General features: G+C 55.7%; 2 protein-coding genes across 2 annotated transcripts in view; both read right to left on the reverse strand.

Moving 5' to 3' along the window:
- PIK3R3 (phosphoinositide-3-kinase regulatory subunit 3) overlaps window positions 1–17,888 on the reverse strand; it is a 178,026-nt gene that overhangs the window by 90,573 nt on the left and 69,565 nt on the right. The window lies entirely within an intron of this gene.
- POMGNT1 (protein O-linked mannose N-acetylglucosaminyltransferase 1 (beta 1,2-)) lies at window positions 3,180–17,881 on the reverse strand. Its single transcript, XM_071436642.1, has 22 exons — window positions 17,744–17,881; window positions 16,778–16,970; window positions 14,628–14,736; window positions 14,140–14,255; window positions 13,820–13,885; window positions 13,294–13,407; window positions 12,511–12,628; window positions 12,101–12,199; window positions 11,511–11,638; window positions 10,866–10,936; window positions 10,526–10,601; window positions 9,035–9,118; window positions 8,864–8,905; window positions 8,634–8,692; window positions 8,068–8,140; window positions 7,641–7,769; window positions 7,232–7,357; window positions 7,031–7,095; window positions 6,633–6,677; window positions 6,319–6,454; window positions 5,892–6,001; window positions 3,180–5,613 (listed from the first exon to the last, which is right to left on the reverse strand). The coding sequence occupies exons 2-22, from the start codon at window positions 16,886–16,888 to the stop codon at window positions 5,505–5,507; spliced, it is 1,986 nt and encodes a 661-aa protein (XP_071292743.1). The 5' UTR covers window positions 16,889–16,970; window positions 17,744–17,881; the 3' UTR covers window positions 3,180–5,504.

Raw genomic sequence — 17,888 nt, forward strand, 5'->3', positions numbered from 1 at the left:
ATGGGTCAGAACAGGCTGTTTCTGTGGCACTGAGTTTTGTAAATAGCCCTGCAACCACTGGCTTGGTCCCTCCCCTCCACCTGCTGGGAAAACTTGCAGGACCAGTTTCTCCTCGCGGATGCAATTCCTCCCAATTGCCCTTTGCGGTTCTTGGCTGCCCTGGCAGCCAAAATCAGAGCAGTGGGGGGTAAACTGGACTGGCACAGCCTCCCTGTGCTCCCACTGTGCCCCTGCCCTCCGCTTCCACTGCCCAAGCACTGCCACAGCCTTTGGGCTCTCCAAGGAGATCCCATTCCAGCTGCTCCCCCACAAGCTCTGTGGCCCATCCCAGCCCACCACCCACCCCCACCAGCTCATGTGGGTGCCACCAGGCACCTCTGCACTTTATATCCCTTAGAGCTGCCCAGTTCTCACAGACTGGCACGCTGGGGCAAACAGAAACTGTCAGCACAAGGCCAAGAGGTCCCTGAGGGATTATGGTGGCAAACAGAAACTTCCTTATTGCCCCTGGAAGATGGCAGGAGATGGCTCGAGGACCTGGCACATCTGGGTGTGTGCCAAAGTGGGGGTTCTTCTTTTCCACCTGGGATACAGGGTGAGGGAAGGCAGGAGGGCAAAGTCTCCCTGCAGGGACGTTGAGCAAACATCAGCCAGTGCCATGATGGGAGACGAACAGAGACCAAAATTCCTGGAGATTTGCAAGGTGCACTCTCCAGCGGCATTACTTGCCCCAGGGCACAGCAGGCAAAACCCGGTGTGGTGCAGGAGCCTGTGCTGGCAGGGAGTGGGCAGTGATCGGTAATTAGGAAAGGAGCCGCCCCCTCCTTCCTGGGAATTAGCATCGATGGGAACAGGTAGACGAAAAGAAGGAGGAGCTGCACCTCTTTGGGTTTGTGCTAGTAAAGGGGGTAATAAGAAGCAAAAGCAAATTCATCCAGCATTAGTTGTCAAGGAGTGCCTGCTGTGGGGAATTACCCCTGCCTGCTGTAAAAGCTGGGACAGGATGTTCCCAGACTGGGGACAAGAGGATATCCTTGAATGGCTCAGGCTGGTCCTGGGGAAGAAGTGAGGCAATGCACACTTTCCCTGGCACAGGCTGCCTGCCTGATCCCCTCCTCCTCAGAGATAAACCATCCTGAGTGCCAGCCTGACCTCAACAGTGCTTTCTAGGCAGCTCCCTGCCTAATTGTTTAGTGGGGATATCAGAGGAGGCGATGCAAGGGCTGTTCAAGAGGCAGCAGGCAGGAGCTGCCATTGAACTGTGTGTTAATCATTAATGCTGCACCGGGCAGGGACAGCACAACAACCGTCACAGCAATCCTGGTACCCAGTCGAAGATTAATTTTCCACCTACTTTAAATGTGGGAACAGGAGGTGGCAGCCCTGTGTCTGCAGGCACAGCAGGGAACAGGGACAGGAATGGGCTGGGTGCAGGGAAAGGACCCCTCTCAAAGCTGGGAACAAAGGGAGAAGCCAAGCAGAGCCCCTTCCTGGGAGCAGTTTGGGCACCTTGGCATTTATGACTTTTTATTCATAAATGCTTTTGGCATTCATGGCTTTTTATGAGGCAGAGGGTGCTGAAAATTTAGGATCAGGTTTCTGGGCTGGGATGCAAGTGGCTGGGCACAGCATCACTGACTCCCTCCCACGGAGGGAAGAAGATGGGGCCAGCAGGGAGCTAGTGATGACATCTCTCCATTCAAGAGGACTGGGTGTGTTATCCCAGAGGACTCTGGCTGGAAGGCTCTTCCCTCCATCTGTGGGGCACAAAGGAACCCATGTGCCATAGGAAGGGTCAGCCTAGACCTTGTCTCCCACATACCAGCCCGTCATCAGAGCACAGGGACTTCCTGCTTCCTCGGCACAGAGATCTCCAACAAAAAAACTATGATGCATAAAAATAAACACCACCGGAAACTATGCAAAATTCCCCACCCCCCACAAGCTCTGGAAAGGTCAAGTTTCATGCCAACACTATTTTGCTTTTGTTTAATTATCAGCCAGCTCCTGGGAGGTGGGGCAGCCCGGACAGGTTCTGCTTTGTAGGGCTGTACAAAGCCAGGGAGGCCGGGCTGGGGGGGCTGCAGGGGCTGGGTGAGAAGTGCAGCTCGGGCAGCACGTGCTGCAGTGCTGCTGCATGGGGCTGAGCTGGGGCAGCCACTGGGTCGGACTTCAGGGTGGGCAGGTGAGGGGACAATGGCCTGGCCAGCTCCTGGGACAGCTGGGAATGCTCCAGCAGCAGCAGGAGGCACCAGGAAGTGAACGAGACCTCCCAAAAAGGGCAGGATGATGATGGCTCATCTAACAAGCGCCCCGGGGTGATGAACCCTGGCATCAGCAGCACCTGGAGGGCTGAGGCTCTCCATCAGCCTCCAAGGGGTTAACCTGCTTCTGCTCTCCTCCCTCTGTTTCAGGAGGGAAGGCTCCTATAAAGGCAGCGGTTTGGAGGTGTCAGACCTGAGCCCAGTCGCTCTGCAGGGCTCTGCCCCCAGCAGGTGGATCTGCCTCTCGCCTTTGGTGCCACAGGGCTTGGCTGGGCAGGAGGCAGATGTGGAGGTGAGAGCCCCTCACCAAGGCCCTGGGACTAAGTAAAAAACTTCTGCCAGGGTGTTGCCCTGCCAGAAAGGTCCTGGGGAGGGGCTGTGAGCCCAGCCTGGCTGCAGGGATCAGGCAGGGGAGCAGGATGGAGCTGGTCCACACTGGTGGCTGACACTCTCCCACTACCACTTTATTTCAGTCCTGTGGTCTCTGCCCCAGAAACGGGTGCATCCCCAGCCCTCCAGGGTTCCCTGCCCCATAGGGCAGACATTTGGAGTGGTCTAGAGTGTGACAAGGCTGTAGATCTCAGGACACAGCACCTGGACGTGCCAGGAGGAAGACAGGAACGAGTCACCAGGCAGCTCGTCAGAGTTTCCATCAGTTGATGAAGATAAAAGTGATAAAGCTTGAGGAGGAAATAGCTCACAAACCTGTGCCAGCCCTGCTGGCACTGCATGGCACCACACAGGGGACCTCTGCTGGCACAGGCCTGGGGCCACTGTCAGCCCACAGCCAGGCCTGTGCAGCCCTGGGCAGAGCAAGCCACCAGGGGACAGGGGTCTGTCCTCTCCAGGCAGGACCCAGAGCCAGGGACCCCAGCCCTGTACCCTGCACAGGGCCAGCTATGAAACACACGAGGCTCAACAGCTTTGCAATGTTTACTCTTGAAAAAATAATTCCATTGAGAAAGCATCAAACCCTGGTGATGCCACACACCCAGCCCTGCCACAGCTGCCACTCCTGAGCCTTGCTGGGGGGACAGGGAGGGATGGAGAACAGCACCCCGTGGGCCTGGCATGGTGTGTGGAGAAGGGGGAGCCTAAAGCCCACCAGCTGAGTCCTGCTGTCACTGAGAGCAGGGAGCCACAGCCCTGTTTGGCAGGGGAGGAGAGGGAACTCATGTTTAGCCATCCCCTATCCCTAGGACCACCATCCCCAGCCACAACAGGAGCTGGGAAGAAGCCAAGCCTGAGCCCTACCTGAGAAGGGCAAGAGGATGCATTTAGTTTCCAGGGGAAGAGAAACTGAGCCTTGGGAACAGAGGTGCCAGGGAAGGGCAATGGAGAGCCATTGGGAAGTTCTTCCACAGCAGGGCATGGGGAGCAAGCTACTTTTCCTCAGAAAGAAGTCAAATCCCTTTTCCTTCCTCATAAAAGCCCTGCCTTACCCTGAGGGCTAGCACAGGGGCCCCCTGCCCACTGTGCCAGAGCACAGTCCCATGGAAGGGCAGCACTGGGGTGGCTGGGGAGGGCAGGCCTGAGCCCCAGACCAGTACTGCAGCCTCAAGGGTGCCACTCTGCACGCTCCTGTTCCCTCCTGCATCCATCCCATCCCATCCCATCCCTGCTGCTGGGGCAGGTATGCAAAGGACTGTGAGGGCCAGAGTCCCCTGCAGTCATGCTAGAGCTGTGCTGCATCCACACTGGGACCATCCTGGCCAAGAGGAGCTCCCTGCTTCACAAGTTTTCACTCCTGTTTTGGGCAAGGGAGAAAAGCAGGGAACAGAGGGTGGAGCCAGGGGAACAAGAGACAAACCTCCCATGACTGCACCTGTGCAGGCTGGGGGCTGCCAGCTCTCCATGCTGCTTCCTGTGATCCATCCCTTCCCCAGAGCAATAAATAAATAACTTAGTGTAGTGTAGACCCCAATGCTCAGTTCACAGTGAGAAAATGAAGGGGAAGAGCCCCTGTTACCTTAGGGAAAGGGCTGAGCAGAGAATGGATCTCCTGCTGCACGGATGAGAGGAGGAGCTGCACTGAGCAAAGGGACCAGGACTGCCCCCCCGGGGTGCAGGGGCATTAGTACCAAATGGCTGGGGATGGGAGGGGGCCCTGGGATCCTTCCTAAGGCACGGAACCCCCTCCCTGTCCCTCTGCACAAGGGGTGTACCACAGTGGGAGGGCCAGGCTGCCCATCCCAGACCAGCTCATAGCTTCCCTGCCAGCAACTTACCAGAGTAAGGGTGGGAATTCAGGAGAAGAAACTCCCTCTGCCTTCAGCAAAAGCAGGGGATGCCAGGGCAGGGAGGATGGAGAGGCAGGGTACAGTACCACAGGCAAGGACCACAGTGCAGCCTCTCCTGTTCCAATGACCCTGGCCCACCTGGCCCCTGCAGCCAGGGCATGATGCCTGCTGGCTGCTCCCTTCTCACTCTGCAAGGCACTTTCACCCCCTCTCCCACCACCCAGGGGCAGGGCTGCTCCCCACAGAGAAGGTGGGTGAGGACAGTCTGAGCCAGAGCACATGGCCTGGTTCACTTCCACCTACAATCACCTCCAGCTTCCAGAACTGCCTGCCCTCGTGCTGGGTGTGGGGTGTCCCTCTGTGTCTGCAGCAAGTCCAGCTCCTCTCCAGCATTCCCTTTTCTGTCAGCTGGGCTGCACCAGTGCCTGCAGCCCATGCAGCAAAGCCAGTGTGCAGGAAGATGTCCAACCCAGCACACAGTCTTCAAGGTGCATCCATCGTGCAGGTAACAGGAGAGATGCTGGAATATCCCCTCTTCAGCACTGTGTTCACCATGGGGCACAAAGCCAGCAGGCAAGAGTTAATAAATAACACCCAGCTGGCAGGCTGCAGCACTCACACCATGCTGCCTTCTCAGGACTTCAGGGCCAAAAAGGAGAGCAGAGGTGTTTTTTGAGGCCCCCTCTAGGCTCCAGTTGAGCATCTCCTTCCTCCAGCCTTGCCCAGCCAGGGGGCAAAAGGAGCAGCGTTAGTAGAGTGTCTGTGTTATAAAAACCAAGTTCCTGGGATTGGGGTGGCATATCTACAGGGAAGGACCCTGTCCTGTGCAAGGGAAAGGGAGACCACAACAGGGGGCTGGAGGGAGCCCAACATCTGCTTTTGCAGCCCAAAACAGGAGTCTGTATCCAGTCACCAGCCTCCAAGAGCTGCTGCCAACTGTGTCTCTGCACTGTGGGGGTCTCTGTGCTCCCCCGGTCCCCTTTGCTTCCAGCTGCCAGCCTCATGTCTGCTCTGCTGCTGCTGCCACCGCTGCTGGCACTGCCACTGCCCCCTCCTCCTTGGCAGGGGGCTCCATGTAGATGGGTGTCACCGACGAGGGCTTCTTGGACCTGCAGGTGAGGGGGCTGGATGGGAGCAGGCACAGCTGATGGGCCCCCTCAGGACCCCAATTTCCAACAGCACTGCCTGGCATGATCTCCTTCCCACTGGGACATCCTCCAACCCTTGGAATGTATCCTGTCCCCCCTACCACCACACTGACTAAGGAGTGAAGCTGGTGTCCCCCAAGGATTGGGCTGGGACAGAAGTGCATGATGGTGTGTGCCAGGCAGGGGACAGTGCCATAAGGATGGGGCATTACTGAGCCCTTTGTGTCCCTGATACTCACGAGTAGGGGGAGGCAGGGACCCCCACCACAAGGAAGTGGTTCTTCTTGCGGAACAGCCGCCACAGCCCCTTGTGGTTCCCACGGACGTCCAGGTCCCAGATGTGGAGGCACTGGGGTGGTGAGGAGGGAGGAAAAGGCATCAGAGCCTGAGGATGGACACCAAGGCCAGGTGCCCCCAAGCATGGGAAGAACCACAACCCCTGCCCTCACTGAAACACAGCAGAGAGGGCTGTACCCCAAGACTGGGGAGGCACAGGGCTGCATCCCTCCAGCCACACCAATAGTTTCAACATCACCCAGAGACAGCAAGAACCCATTTGGTGAGCTGTGTCAATGCCACAGGAAAACCCAAAAACAACAGCCAGGTGTTTGCCAGCAATGCAGAGACCAGTGCAGGGCTGAGGACAGACCATGTCAGGGCCCTCACCTTGGCAAGTTGAGTCCAGGTGGTGAAATCTGCTTCCTGCTCCATCCTGATGAACATGACGTAGACCTTGCCCTCGGTGTCGGGCACGAAGGAGTCCTCACAGGGGTTCTTGCTGTGGTCCAAGACCTCAGCCTCACTGTGGAAATGGAACAAGGAGTGAGAAGGGACCACATCTTCTCCCTATTCCCAAGTCAGAGTACTTCAGACATTCAGGATGTGGCTGGGGCCACCAGGGCCACCTCCACCCTTCCTTCTGTTCTGGCTGGTTCACCCAGTGTGTCTTGTGGTCTCTCCACCTTCCAGCAGGCACTCACCCCAGGAGCCGATGAATTTCAGTCTCATAGTTATCCTTCCTCAAGCTGTTGGAGAAGGAGAGAACACAGAGATCAGGGCAGAGTCAGATAGTTTGATCCAAATTTAAGACTGTCCCAGTGTAACACTAAAGGCAGCTGGAACCAATAAATGGAGAGCAGGGACTGCCACACATTCTTGAGATGTGGCAGCAAAACCATGACCCTTGAACATGTCCACCTGGAGCACAGGCTAGCCAAACACAACCTTGCAAAAACCACTGCCAGAACTCCCCAGCAGAGGCCAGCGCGCTGATGCAGGAGGTTATGGCCATTCCAGATGGGAGATGGCTCCAGCATAAGGAGACAAGAGTCAAACCAAGCAACTGTTTCATCAAAGTCTCATTGTGATCAGTACTCACCTCTCCACATTTTTAAGCTGGACATTTGGAACAGTGTTGAACTTGTGCTTCTTGAAATAGGCTTCCTGGGAGAAAGAGAGAGGGTAGGGAAGGAAAACCAGATTTGATCACGGTCAGCAACACCTGGAGATGACCTCAAGCATCCCCAGTACTTGGGGAGGTGTCTGAGTTGGTGTCTGGGGGCTGCAGGAGGTCACTCACATGGAAGTAGCCGTTCATGTTGAGCCCCACGATGCCAAAGTGGTAGGAGCGCGAGATGTCCGGGATGATGCACTCCCGGCCCTTCCGCTGCTCAGGCATCCGCATCCACATGTCCCAGTCCCAGAGCTGGGGAGGGGAAACTGCTGCTCACACGCAGCTCTGGGGCCATCCAGGGACCCTTCTGGGTGCCCACACCAGGTCCAGCCCCTTTGGCCCCAGCGCTGTGGATGGTTATGTGCCTCCTCAAGTTGCTGCCCATCCCAAATCCATTCTGCTTGGGCATCCTTCCCAGCATAAGCACAGGGACAGCCCCTCCAGGAGCTGTACACCCTGGGACTGGGTGAAGATCAGGGCCTGGTGATGGGCACAGATGGGGGTGTAGATGAAAGGGTCATTCCAAGGTACTCACCTTCTCAGGGGTTGGCCACTTTGGCTCCAGCTCATCCTTGTACAGGCTCTTCCGGAGCACCCATCCCAGGCCTGGCATGGTTTCCACACGGTACAGGAGTGATGGGTCCTCAGCTGTGTGCTCATAGCCCTGCAATGTTATGGGGAGTGTTCAGCACCCATCTCCCACCAGAAAAAGGAGGCATTGTGCTCCATTGTGTTCCTCATTATGTAAAGAGGGGAACAGCCACTGGGAAGGAAGCACATGGCAGGGACAGGAGGGTGGTTTTCAGGGACACTTCTGAAGAGTCCAGGGCTGGGGAGACAGACCCACTTAGGGTGACAGTGGGGACACACACCCTGCTTTAAAGATGGAACCTGGACCCCAGTCTGACATGGAAACAACACAGCCAGAGGTGGCCCTGCTTCACCATCCCTCCCTGACTCACCTGGTCATTCCACGCAGAGATGCAGTACAGGCTCTCATCCTCCTCCAGAAGATGTATTGACTGGCTCAGAAAGCTGAGGAAAGAGTTGGCCCATGTCAAACACCATTTTACCATGCAAACTAAGGCAAACCCTCCACCAAGAGATGAGCCACCCCCAACTGCTGGAACTACTTATCCCAATTTTTGGCCTGAGATAACTGGTGGGAAACCAGGGGAGCACCCAAACAAGCTAAGCTGCATCTCAGCATTGTCTCCTGCCCATCAGTCTCCTCTCCTTAAGAAGAAACAGGAGCCTCATTAGACACTGCTCCTGTCCTCTGGCTATGGGGCAGCTCCAACCATGTGAATGGATCAGTGTCACCCAAAAAGCCTACCGGGAAGAGATCCCCAACCCTGAAGTCACCCTGCACTGATTGCCAGACTCTGAAGGCAGAGCTCAGTTATGGCTTTTGCCTGGAGTCTGCTCAGCCTTAGCTAAGTGAACTCCAGCTGGAAGGGATCCGGCCTCTCCTGAGCATCCAGAGAGCTTCCAGGAAATGACCCCACACAGGAACCGCCAACTTTACCTGAAGAAGTCAACAGAAATGTCAAGATCTTCCTCCAGAACCACAGCAAATTTAGCATCCTGTAGGGCAAGGAGAACATCAGGAGGATGGAGAGATGAACAGGACAGAGCAGAGACACAAGCAGTGTGCTGTGTCTGTGAGGTTCCCTGCCCTGGAGGACTGATCCCAGCTGCTGTGGGACAGGGATCAGAAGTGCCAGGGGAAGGCTGTGCTGCAGCAGTCTCACTCACCGGGAACAGGTTGAAGGTTGCAGTCAGACTGGCTTTGTAGTGCTGCAAGAAAAAACAATCATTGCCTGTGTTAGCATCAACCTGGCACAGATCTGGGGCTGAGCCTGCCTCCCTCAAATGCTATTCCAGGTCCCTGGAAATAACTGTCCCAGGACTTGAAGGCTCTCTCACCTGGGAAACTCTGGCGTTCTTAATGCTGATGGGAGTGTGCTGTATTCCTGAGAGGCCAAACAGCTCCACGACATCCATTGGCTCCTGCAATGGAAAAGTGCAAAGCTCATCAAATGTGTGGGTCATTCTCCCCTCCTCTGCCAGTGTCAGCTCCCCAGGACAGCAGGAACATCCCCTGCAAGTGGCTGTCTTCTTGTAGACTAGTGAGGCTCAACACAGACCCTGCAGCACAGAACTTGCCAAACCCTTGTGGCCCTTCAGCATCACCATGACTTTGTTAGCTCTTTTGGCAGACACAAAGTTGTATCCAAGACATTTGGGAGGTCCCAATTCCAGCCCCCCACAACAGTGCAGAAAGCAAACAGGTACAGCCAGGACCTCCTAACAGCTGCTTAATGGCAGGACCACAATCAACCCAACTTTCTCTCACAGTTGCCAAGAAAAAGATCTTTCTGACCAAGGACAGGGGTCAGAAGTAATACAAATTTGGGCTGAGGTATCCCTGCCTCAAGAAGGAGCCACCAAGGCCTTCTCCAGCCCCTTACTGTGCATCCCACCTCCTGGCCACAAAAGAGAGAAGGAGGTCCCATTGGACCAACCCTTCCCCCTTCCCCAGGTATCCACCATGGCAGCTTGAGCATCCAGGCTGCCCCCTCGTAGCTAAGGGATGCTGCTCCAGTTGCCATGGCAATGGATGCTGCTATCTTTAACTGCTCTGATGTGGTGCAGCAAGAGCCTGCATAAACAAGCCAGCTCCCCCAGCCCCACAGTGTGGAAGTGGTGGGAGAGACCTGCAAGGGAACAACTGTCTCCATCCCAAAGCAGTACCTCACTGGATGCTGCAGAGATAAGGCCTAGCAAGGTCCTGAGATCTATTCAGATCCCACATGCCTGCCCCAGAGTACATTCCACTGCCAGACAGACATGGCTTTAAATGGGACTCTCCAGGGCTATACAGGGTTGAGTAACAGGAAGGCCTTTGCCTATAAAGGTCCAGTTCTCCTCCACCTGGCCCCAGCTTTCATGAACCTCAAGCTTTGAGCCTTGGGAAAACACTGTTTTGTGTCTCTTCACCTCTTACTGAGAATGGAGCTGGACAGGCATGGCTGGACTGGTTTGTTCCTCTCCGTGTGAAGCAGCTGGACAGGTGATGTTACACCCAGAGCAGCTCAAGGGGCTGCCAATGCTCATCAAGTGAACAAAGGGGATGGGGAGAGCCCAGCATGACCACCACGTGCCATTCCTGCACACCAACCCCCTTCTGACATGGGGATGTCAGTCCTGGGCTTTGGGAAAGGCCAAGGCAGCTTTACCCACACCCAAGGCTTGGCTAACTTTGGCTGGCTTTGTGTAGGAGCAGGTGAGGAGCAGTGTGACGCACAGCAGGAGGAAGGTGACGAGGCTCTCAACTTGCCACCCTCCAAGGATTGGGCCAGCACTGGGCTGGGGGAGCAGGGAGCTGGCCACAGGAATCTCTGGCAATGCTCTCACCTCGTAGTAGCCATCAATGAAGACTGTGATCATCTGTGGATTGACACCCTGAGCCGACAGCAAGGAACGCAGCATCCTGCGGAGAGACAGAGGGGCCTGAGCGCAGCACAGCCCCAGTGGGCACAGGCCCCTCAGCACAGGGCTGTGGATCCCTCGGGATGGGCAAAGTGTGCACCATTAGGGAACAGGACCCACCTATGCCTTCCCTTCCCCTCCCCAAGGTCTGCCCTTGGTGCTCACGCAACCCCTGGATGCTGCCAGCAGGAGAGAGGGAAGGGCCGGGGCCATGCCTGGTCTTGTGGCAGGGAGCAGAGGAGCTGTGCCCTCTGGGAGTACTTACCTGTACAGGTAGTTGGGGCGGTTCCCTGCAATGACAGCTACTGGCACATCAAAGACTTTATTGTCTTTGAGCTGGAAGAGAACAATGTGTGTGAGTGGGGGTGGGAGAGGCCACGCAAGCCAAAATGATTCCATGCCACTGAGAGTGGGATCCAAGGGGTAGGGACCCACTGTTAAGACAGGAGAGCTGCATAGTCCTACCTCTTGGCTCAGGGCCACACCAACCAACCAGGATGCCCTCAGCATGACTGAAAACCCTACCAGCCCCCTTTCTTCGCCTCACCTCTGACCCAGCTCCAAAATCCCAGTTTGCATCCACTCAGAGACCTGTGTCTGAACCCTTCAGCACCGTGCCAAGGACAGCCCAAAAGTCACAACAGCTGCTCTGTCTGTAGATATTCAGGCTCTGCTGCTTACACTGATATCCCTAGAATAGGGTAACTATTCCTGGCAACTCAGAGCAAAGGAATTTCCCTGCCACAGCATGACCTGCCCCCAGATATTCACCCCACCTTTGCTGGGGCTGAGGGCTTGCCCAGGGGCAGTTTGCATCACTCAGCTAGTGCTTAAGGCCAGTGCTCTGCATCAGCTGCAAAACACACCTGGTCCAGCCCAGCCCTCCCTCCTGGAGCTTTCCTGCACTCACAGGGTCAGGGTTGAACTCGATGGGTGTGGGGTCCTTGCAGCTGCAGACGCTGCCATACCCTTCCACTTTGCTGCAGAACCGCTTGCGGCGCCGGTTCAGCTCCGTGTCGGGCCAGTGGCACTCAGCATCTGGAGGCACCAAGGAGGAAAGACAGACCTGTCACCCTCACACACTCACCCTGGGTGCTCCAGGCTGGGAAACCACACACACGGCTCTCCCTGGGCTCAGCCAGCAAGCCAGTCCTTGCTGAACAAGGAACACTTTGGACACCAGACACAACCCCAGGAGCCATTCAGAGCCCAACCCCATCTCTGGCCTCTCTGAGCAGCAGCGAGTTGCTCAAGGTCAACAGGCAGAAAACTGACCAGACCAGGTCTGGAGAGGTGACAACTGGCCATGATCCCTCTTCTCCATCCTCATCTTTCCCAACAACCATGCCTGGAATTGCCATGGAAGTAGGAAGAAAAGGAGCTAAGCCCATTTTTAAAGTTACCATCATCATCTCAAAAAGCCTTAAATGACTTTGACTTAAAACCAGGCAGTAGGGAGACATCTCCCAGAGACACCACAGAGCAGACTGTACTTCTTACCTTCCACAGATGTCAAGTGGACTTCTGTCTTCAGCAGAACGGGGTCACCCCACGTTGAGAGAGCAGGTGACTTGGCATGCTTCTCCCCATACACTTCTCCTGGAGCAGGAACACAGGGTCAGGACTGCCTGGAAGGGCCCAGCCCCCCTTTGTCATGGCATGACAAGGGGCTGTCAGCCTGGGGGACAGCTTGGCACCTTTTCCCATTGGCCTCTGGCAAACTGCTGAAGGAACATGTTCTGCCTCCATACCCCCAGGTATACCCTCCTCACCCCCAGGAATGGAGCTGCCACTCTCTGGGACTTGTTCCCTGCTCATAGAGCCTGTTGGGGATGGGTTGGGTTTCTCTTCACCTGGCTTCTCCCAAAGAAAGAAGCCACAAACCCTCTCCCAGCCTGTGCAAGACTCACCCCCCTTCTTCCCCACAAAAGTCCACATGTCTCTCCAGCTCAGGAAAGGTGCAACTTGGCTCCCCAGGCTTTTCAGGACATTCTTGGCTGTTTCCTTGAGGTGAAAGGAGCCTTCATCCTGGAACAAAACACCACCCTGCAGCTGAGGTCTGGCTCCTGACAGGGAAGTCTCCCATCAATACCAAAGGGGTACAGGGCCCACTCCTACCCTTGAACCAGTTGAGCCAGAAACTTTCAGGGTCTCTGTGCCACTAAAGCTGTCAGTGGCTTCATAATGGCCCACAGGCAGGTCAGAGGAATCATGAACTCCTGTTTCCTTGAGACCATATTGTTCTCAAGCAGGGCCATGTGTTAAGCAACACTTCACACAGCTAAACACAAAAACCTTGAAGCAGCACAGTGTTGCTTGCACAGCAGCCCAGACCTAGCACAGTCCATAGGGCCCCTGTAAAGCCTGGAACTGGGAGCCAGAAGGATCCCACCACATCCTTGTATTTCCTCACATCCATTCTCCACCTAACCCCTTGCATATGCTGTGGCCTCTGACACATCTGCTTTTTGCTCTCCTGCTTTGCTGGGCACAGCAGTACCTGCAGCAAGAAGGGAGAGCAAGAGGACAAGGGAGGTGATCCAGACAGGGAGTCACAGCTCCATGGGGATGTGACATTTAGTCCTGGGAATGCTTGATGACATTTAGGAGGCTACTACCCAGATGAGCTTCAGGACATCCTGACTCAAGATGACTTTTTTTTTTTTTTTTTTTAATATTAGGGTCACACCTACCTTAATGGTGAAGATTAGGATCCGGCCCCGGGCAACCATGTTGAGGAAAAGTACCATGGCTTCATCTTCGTGGGGGGAATAGGTGTCAAAGACCCTCTTGGCCATCACATGTCCCTGTTGGTATTCACACGTCAGATGGATCTTAAATACGACATGGTATGGGCACACAGAATTATGGAGATCTGCCCTGGAAGCCTCACTCCCTGAGCAACACAGGGAGTGGCTTTTCTGGTATGCCAGGGAGTCAGTCCCAGAGTTAGTCCCCAGGCAAGCTCAGCCCTCAGGCCTTCCTGCACAGAGGTCCATGGGCAGCATCATCCAGCCCCACAACTCCTCCCCTGCCCGCTCCCCAGGGACAGCAGGCAGCATGCAGGGACTCTCTGGATGACTGTGCCATGCTCTGCAAACTGCACATAAAAAGCATTCAGGGCCTTCCCTCCCTCCAGGCTGCCCCTGGCCTCAGGCACCCAACAGTTCAAGAGCAAGAACAAACTGCCCAGTTTAGAAAGACACAGGGATGTTTTACCGTGGCCTGATTTAAGACGATGACATGGATCCCTCTTCCCTGCTCCCGAGCCTCATCTTCCAGGACCTGCAAGTGGATAAATGATGAGAATCATATACCAAGACCTCTGCTTATTCCCTGCCTATTCTGTGCAGCAGAGCCCCCAGACAAGAGGCAAATCTCTTTGGCTTTGCTGACAGCAAGAAGAGAAGAAGAGCAGAAGTCCTGGAAGCAGAACTTTTTGCCAGTCCCTGAAGTGCTCTCACCACTGCTGTTTGTGGCTTCACCCGTTCAGCTCTGCCCACCCTCTGCTCACAGGACAGCCAGCACCTGCCACTCACCGTTGTCCCATCCACAGCCACATAGACCTTCGACCTGCTGGAGTACACCTCGACATCCAGGACCTTCTTGTTGTTGACAGGGTGCCTGGGGACCTCCACATTCAGCATCTCGTCATCTACAGCAGAGAAACTCCCAGTTTCAACCAGTCAAGGCACTTCTAGCTCGTCCCTGCTCTGTGCTAACTCATCCAGAAGGGTGTGCCCAGCAGGCACCCCAGCCCAAGGAGTCATGGGTGGGAATTTACAGGGATGGTAGGTAAGGGGAAATACCAAATGACAACAGCTCTGACCCCAAGAGATCTCTGCAGCCAAATGTGCTAAAGCCTTCAGTAAACAGACCAGGAAGGGAGCAGCATTTTCTATTAATTTTTGTTAAACCCACATGCACAGACCTGTTTTTTGTGATGTAGCTGGTCACAAGTTAGCCCTGACTTAAAGAAACCCTTAATTTCCTTGCTTTCAAAGCACAACAGGATGCTGCCCCTCACCATAGTCCTGTGCAGACTCCTCTTCCTCCTCATAAGCAGCTCTCCTGGTGTCCAAGATCAGCTTGATGTTCACAATTACGGTCACAAGCAGGAAGAGGACAGCACCTGTCTGCAATGCAGGATGTTTTGTGTTAGAAATTTCTAAGTAACAACCCCAAAACCAGCCTGCCTCGGCATGGGTTGCAGGGCATCCCAAGGAGATCCTGCATGGGATCACAAGCATCTGACATTTCCTCTGTTTTTTTTCAAGGAGATCCTGCATGGGATCACAAGCATCTGACATTTCCTCTGATTTTTTTCTGAGGAAAGCAAAGAGAAAGAAATACAGGTGACTGAGTTTCATGATGAAATGCATTCATCAGCTGGAGAGCACTGACTCCTTGATATGTGAGAATTAACCCACTTCCAACGTATCCCTGCTTCCAGATCTGTGAGCAGATTCCTGCTAAATTATTGCATCAAGCTTGAGGGTCCCTGCAGGCAAAGAGTTTGGTAATTCAGAGTTACAGCTCCCAGGGTAACCTTAACTTCTGCCTCTGCTGCAGCATCACTACTCTCACCCATCCCTCTGGAACCAGAGGAGGCACTCAGGGTGTTCAGAGGAGAAGAGATGCTGTGCAGCTGAATCAAACAAAGGGAAGAAGCTGAGGTCTGATTTCAGGAAACTGCACTGTATCACAGGCTGCAGAGAGCAGCCTGCAGCCTTACTGTCTGCAGCAAACTTCAATTGCAACCCTTGTGGATGCTGACACAGAGGGCTTGGGAAGGTCCAGGGGCTGTGGAACAGACCCATGGTTCTCTGAGGTTATGAATGGGGCTGGGATCACACACTGGCCTGCCCTTGGTGAGAGGCACTAAAAGGATTTCTGCCCTATCTGTCCAGCTACTGCCTCAAAGCTCTGTGCTGCTGCTATCCCTGCCAAGCAGGTCCAAGGAGTAACTGAGGAAAATGGAAAACCAGCAATAAGACAACACGATGGTATAAATGTCACTATGGCATTTTGGCTTGTTAATTTGCTGTTGACTCAAGACTATGAGCACCTTTTGGGATCTGTGCACAGAAAGCTTTTAATTAAGCACGAACAGAGCTGTGGGCTCATGGAGAGGCAGCAAGGCCACCTCACCAACCTGCCCAGACCTTCTGCCCTGATGAGCATGAGGGAACAGCCCTGGTGACCAGAGTGAATAAGGCAATAAGGAATAAGAATTAAGCAAGACCAGCAGCCAGGTCTAGCAGAGGTGGCTTGGTCAAAGCTAACTAATGAATGCTTGGCTGCTGTAGACCTGGCTAATCCATACCTGCAGCTCTGGTCTGCCTATTTTAAGCCAAATGTTCATCTGTGTTTTAAGCAGTGCCACAAAGTACAGAGATGTGTGCAGGCTCTAGCCCATTGCCCCAGCATGGTGAGCAATGCCTGCCTGAATCACCAGACCCATTTCCAAGCCCTCAACACCTTATCAGATACAAAACTGAACAGTCTTCTTGCCCAGGGAGCCCTCACGACCCTTTGTCCTCCCAGGCAGATGCAAAACCCTCCCCTGCTCCCTCCCACAGCAACCAACTGCCAGATCTCATGAGCTCCTCTCAGGAAAGGCCCCTTTTCTGTGTTTTGCTGCAATGGGGCCAAACCTTCCTGTCCTTACAGCCCCAGACTCCCCCCAGGACGCCGTCTCCACCAAGGATTAGCTGTTTTACAGCACAAGCAACCAAGCCTGAGGCTTTCCCAGACACCAGCTGCCTCTGGGGCATGAGATCCTATTACCAAGCCCTATTTTCTCTGTCCACCTGTTGTGCCTTAGACCAGGCTTGGTTTGCAAATCAAACAGCTAAAGGCTGAGCCTTGCAGCGATCAGCATGAGTCCAGAGCCAGGTTTCTAGCTGAAAGCTTCCAAGGCCACCTGGATAATTGTATCTCCTCCCACAGCCAGGTCTCAACAGGTCTGCTGGCAGCTGAAAGGAGCTGCTACACATGGCAGACCCTTCCACACACAGGCACTTGGAGGCAGCTTCTTGAGAAGTTATGCTTCCTCAGCATGTCAGGTCACCCAGACTGCCAACAGACGCACTTCCACCCATGCAGCTGCTCCATAAACTTGTAAATCCTGTAGATTATCCCTCCTAATCTGCTGCAGGGCCGCGGGTGACTCACCTGGCACAGCTTCCGCAGCGCACGCTGGTTCATCAGCTTGTACTTCCAGGCAAGGTACCAGCTCCGCTTCTTGTGGGGCTTCACAGGGGGGTTGGGCTTCCACTCCTCCATAGTCCCGGCGGCTGGCAGGGGCAGCCGTGTGGGGCGGGGGTCAGGATGTGTGCTGCTCTCCTCTCATGTCCATCGGGGCTCCCTGCCGGGGGGAGAGAGCTGCCTTCAAACCCGCTCCTCAGCAAAGACAGAGCCTGGCACAAACAGTGGCCATGGAGTGCACTGATGTGCCATGAGAAAAGCCCTTTGGAGCAGAACTCCTGCTGGGGGCAGTGCAGGAGGCCAGGCTTTGCTGCAGGGTGAGGGGAAGCCCCTGAACTCATCGGCCAGTGGCTGCCTCTGCTCCAGGCCAAACCCTCAGCGAGGCTGCGGCAGTGCCATGGGCCCGCTCCCACGCTCTGGGAAAGAAAAGCAGCCCAAAGTCACAAGCAGACAACAGATCCATCAGTTGTTATGGAATGGGCCTCACTGGCCGTATGTGCCAGGGGTGCCTGGTGGAGAGGCACCCTCCCCACCAACAGCCCCATGCCCGCTATCGGGGCGCAGCCAGCCGGACACGGGGAGCAGCACCGGCCCAGCGTCCTGCCGGAGCTTCCAGCAGCCCCGGGCAGAGGAGCTGTGCCAGCGGGAGGCCGGGCGCCTGCGGGGAGCAAACCGCGGGGCCTGGGCGGGATGTGGAGCCCCGGCAGGGCCGGGGACCTGTCTGGAGCACAGTGCGCCCCAGCCAGGCCAGGCAGGGGAGGGGGAGAGGAGCGCTCAGGGGCCCAGAGGCACTCGGGGGGCGGAGGTGGCGAAGGGCCGGGCGGGAGAGCCGGGTGTCTGAGGGCGGCAATGAGCGGCGGCGGGGAGGGGGAGACCCAGGCGCTTTGGGACCGCGGGGAGGGCCGGGAGGCGTGTGCCGGCCACGCTACTCACGGGGAGGCTGAGGCGGGGCCGGGCTGGGGCGGGCAGGGCAGGGCCGGTCCCGGCTCGGCGGTGCCACCGCCGCCGCCCCGAGCTCCCTCCGCGCCGCTTCCGGCGCCGCAGCGACACCGCGGGGGGCGTGGCCAGAGCTGGACCC

The sequence above is a fragment of the Agelaius tricolor genome, unplaced genomic scaffold (genome assembly GCF_023055355.1).
Source record: "Agelaius tricolor isolate 1412-34295 unplaced genomic scaffold, bAgeTri1.0.p SCAF_11, whole genome shotgun sequence".
In the NCBI taxonomy this organism is placed as follows: domain Eukaryota; kingdom Metazoa; phylum Chordata; class Aves; order Passeriformes; family Icteridae; genus Agelaius; species Agelaius tricolor.

Coding starts and splice junctions, on each gene's coding strand:
- POMGNT1 (XM_071436642.1), bottom strand. CDS start 16,888: ATGGAGGAGTGGAAGCCCAACCCCCCTGTGAAGCCCCACAAGAAGCGG. Junction 11,639..12,100: donor CCACTTGACATCTGTGGAAG/GTAAGAAGTACA, acceptor TGGTGCCTCCAG/ATGCTGAGTGCCACTGGCCC. Junction 7,358..7,640: donor AGTGGCCAACCCCTGAGAAG/GTGAGTACCTTG, acceptor TCCCCTCCCCAG/CTCTGGGACTGGGACATGTG.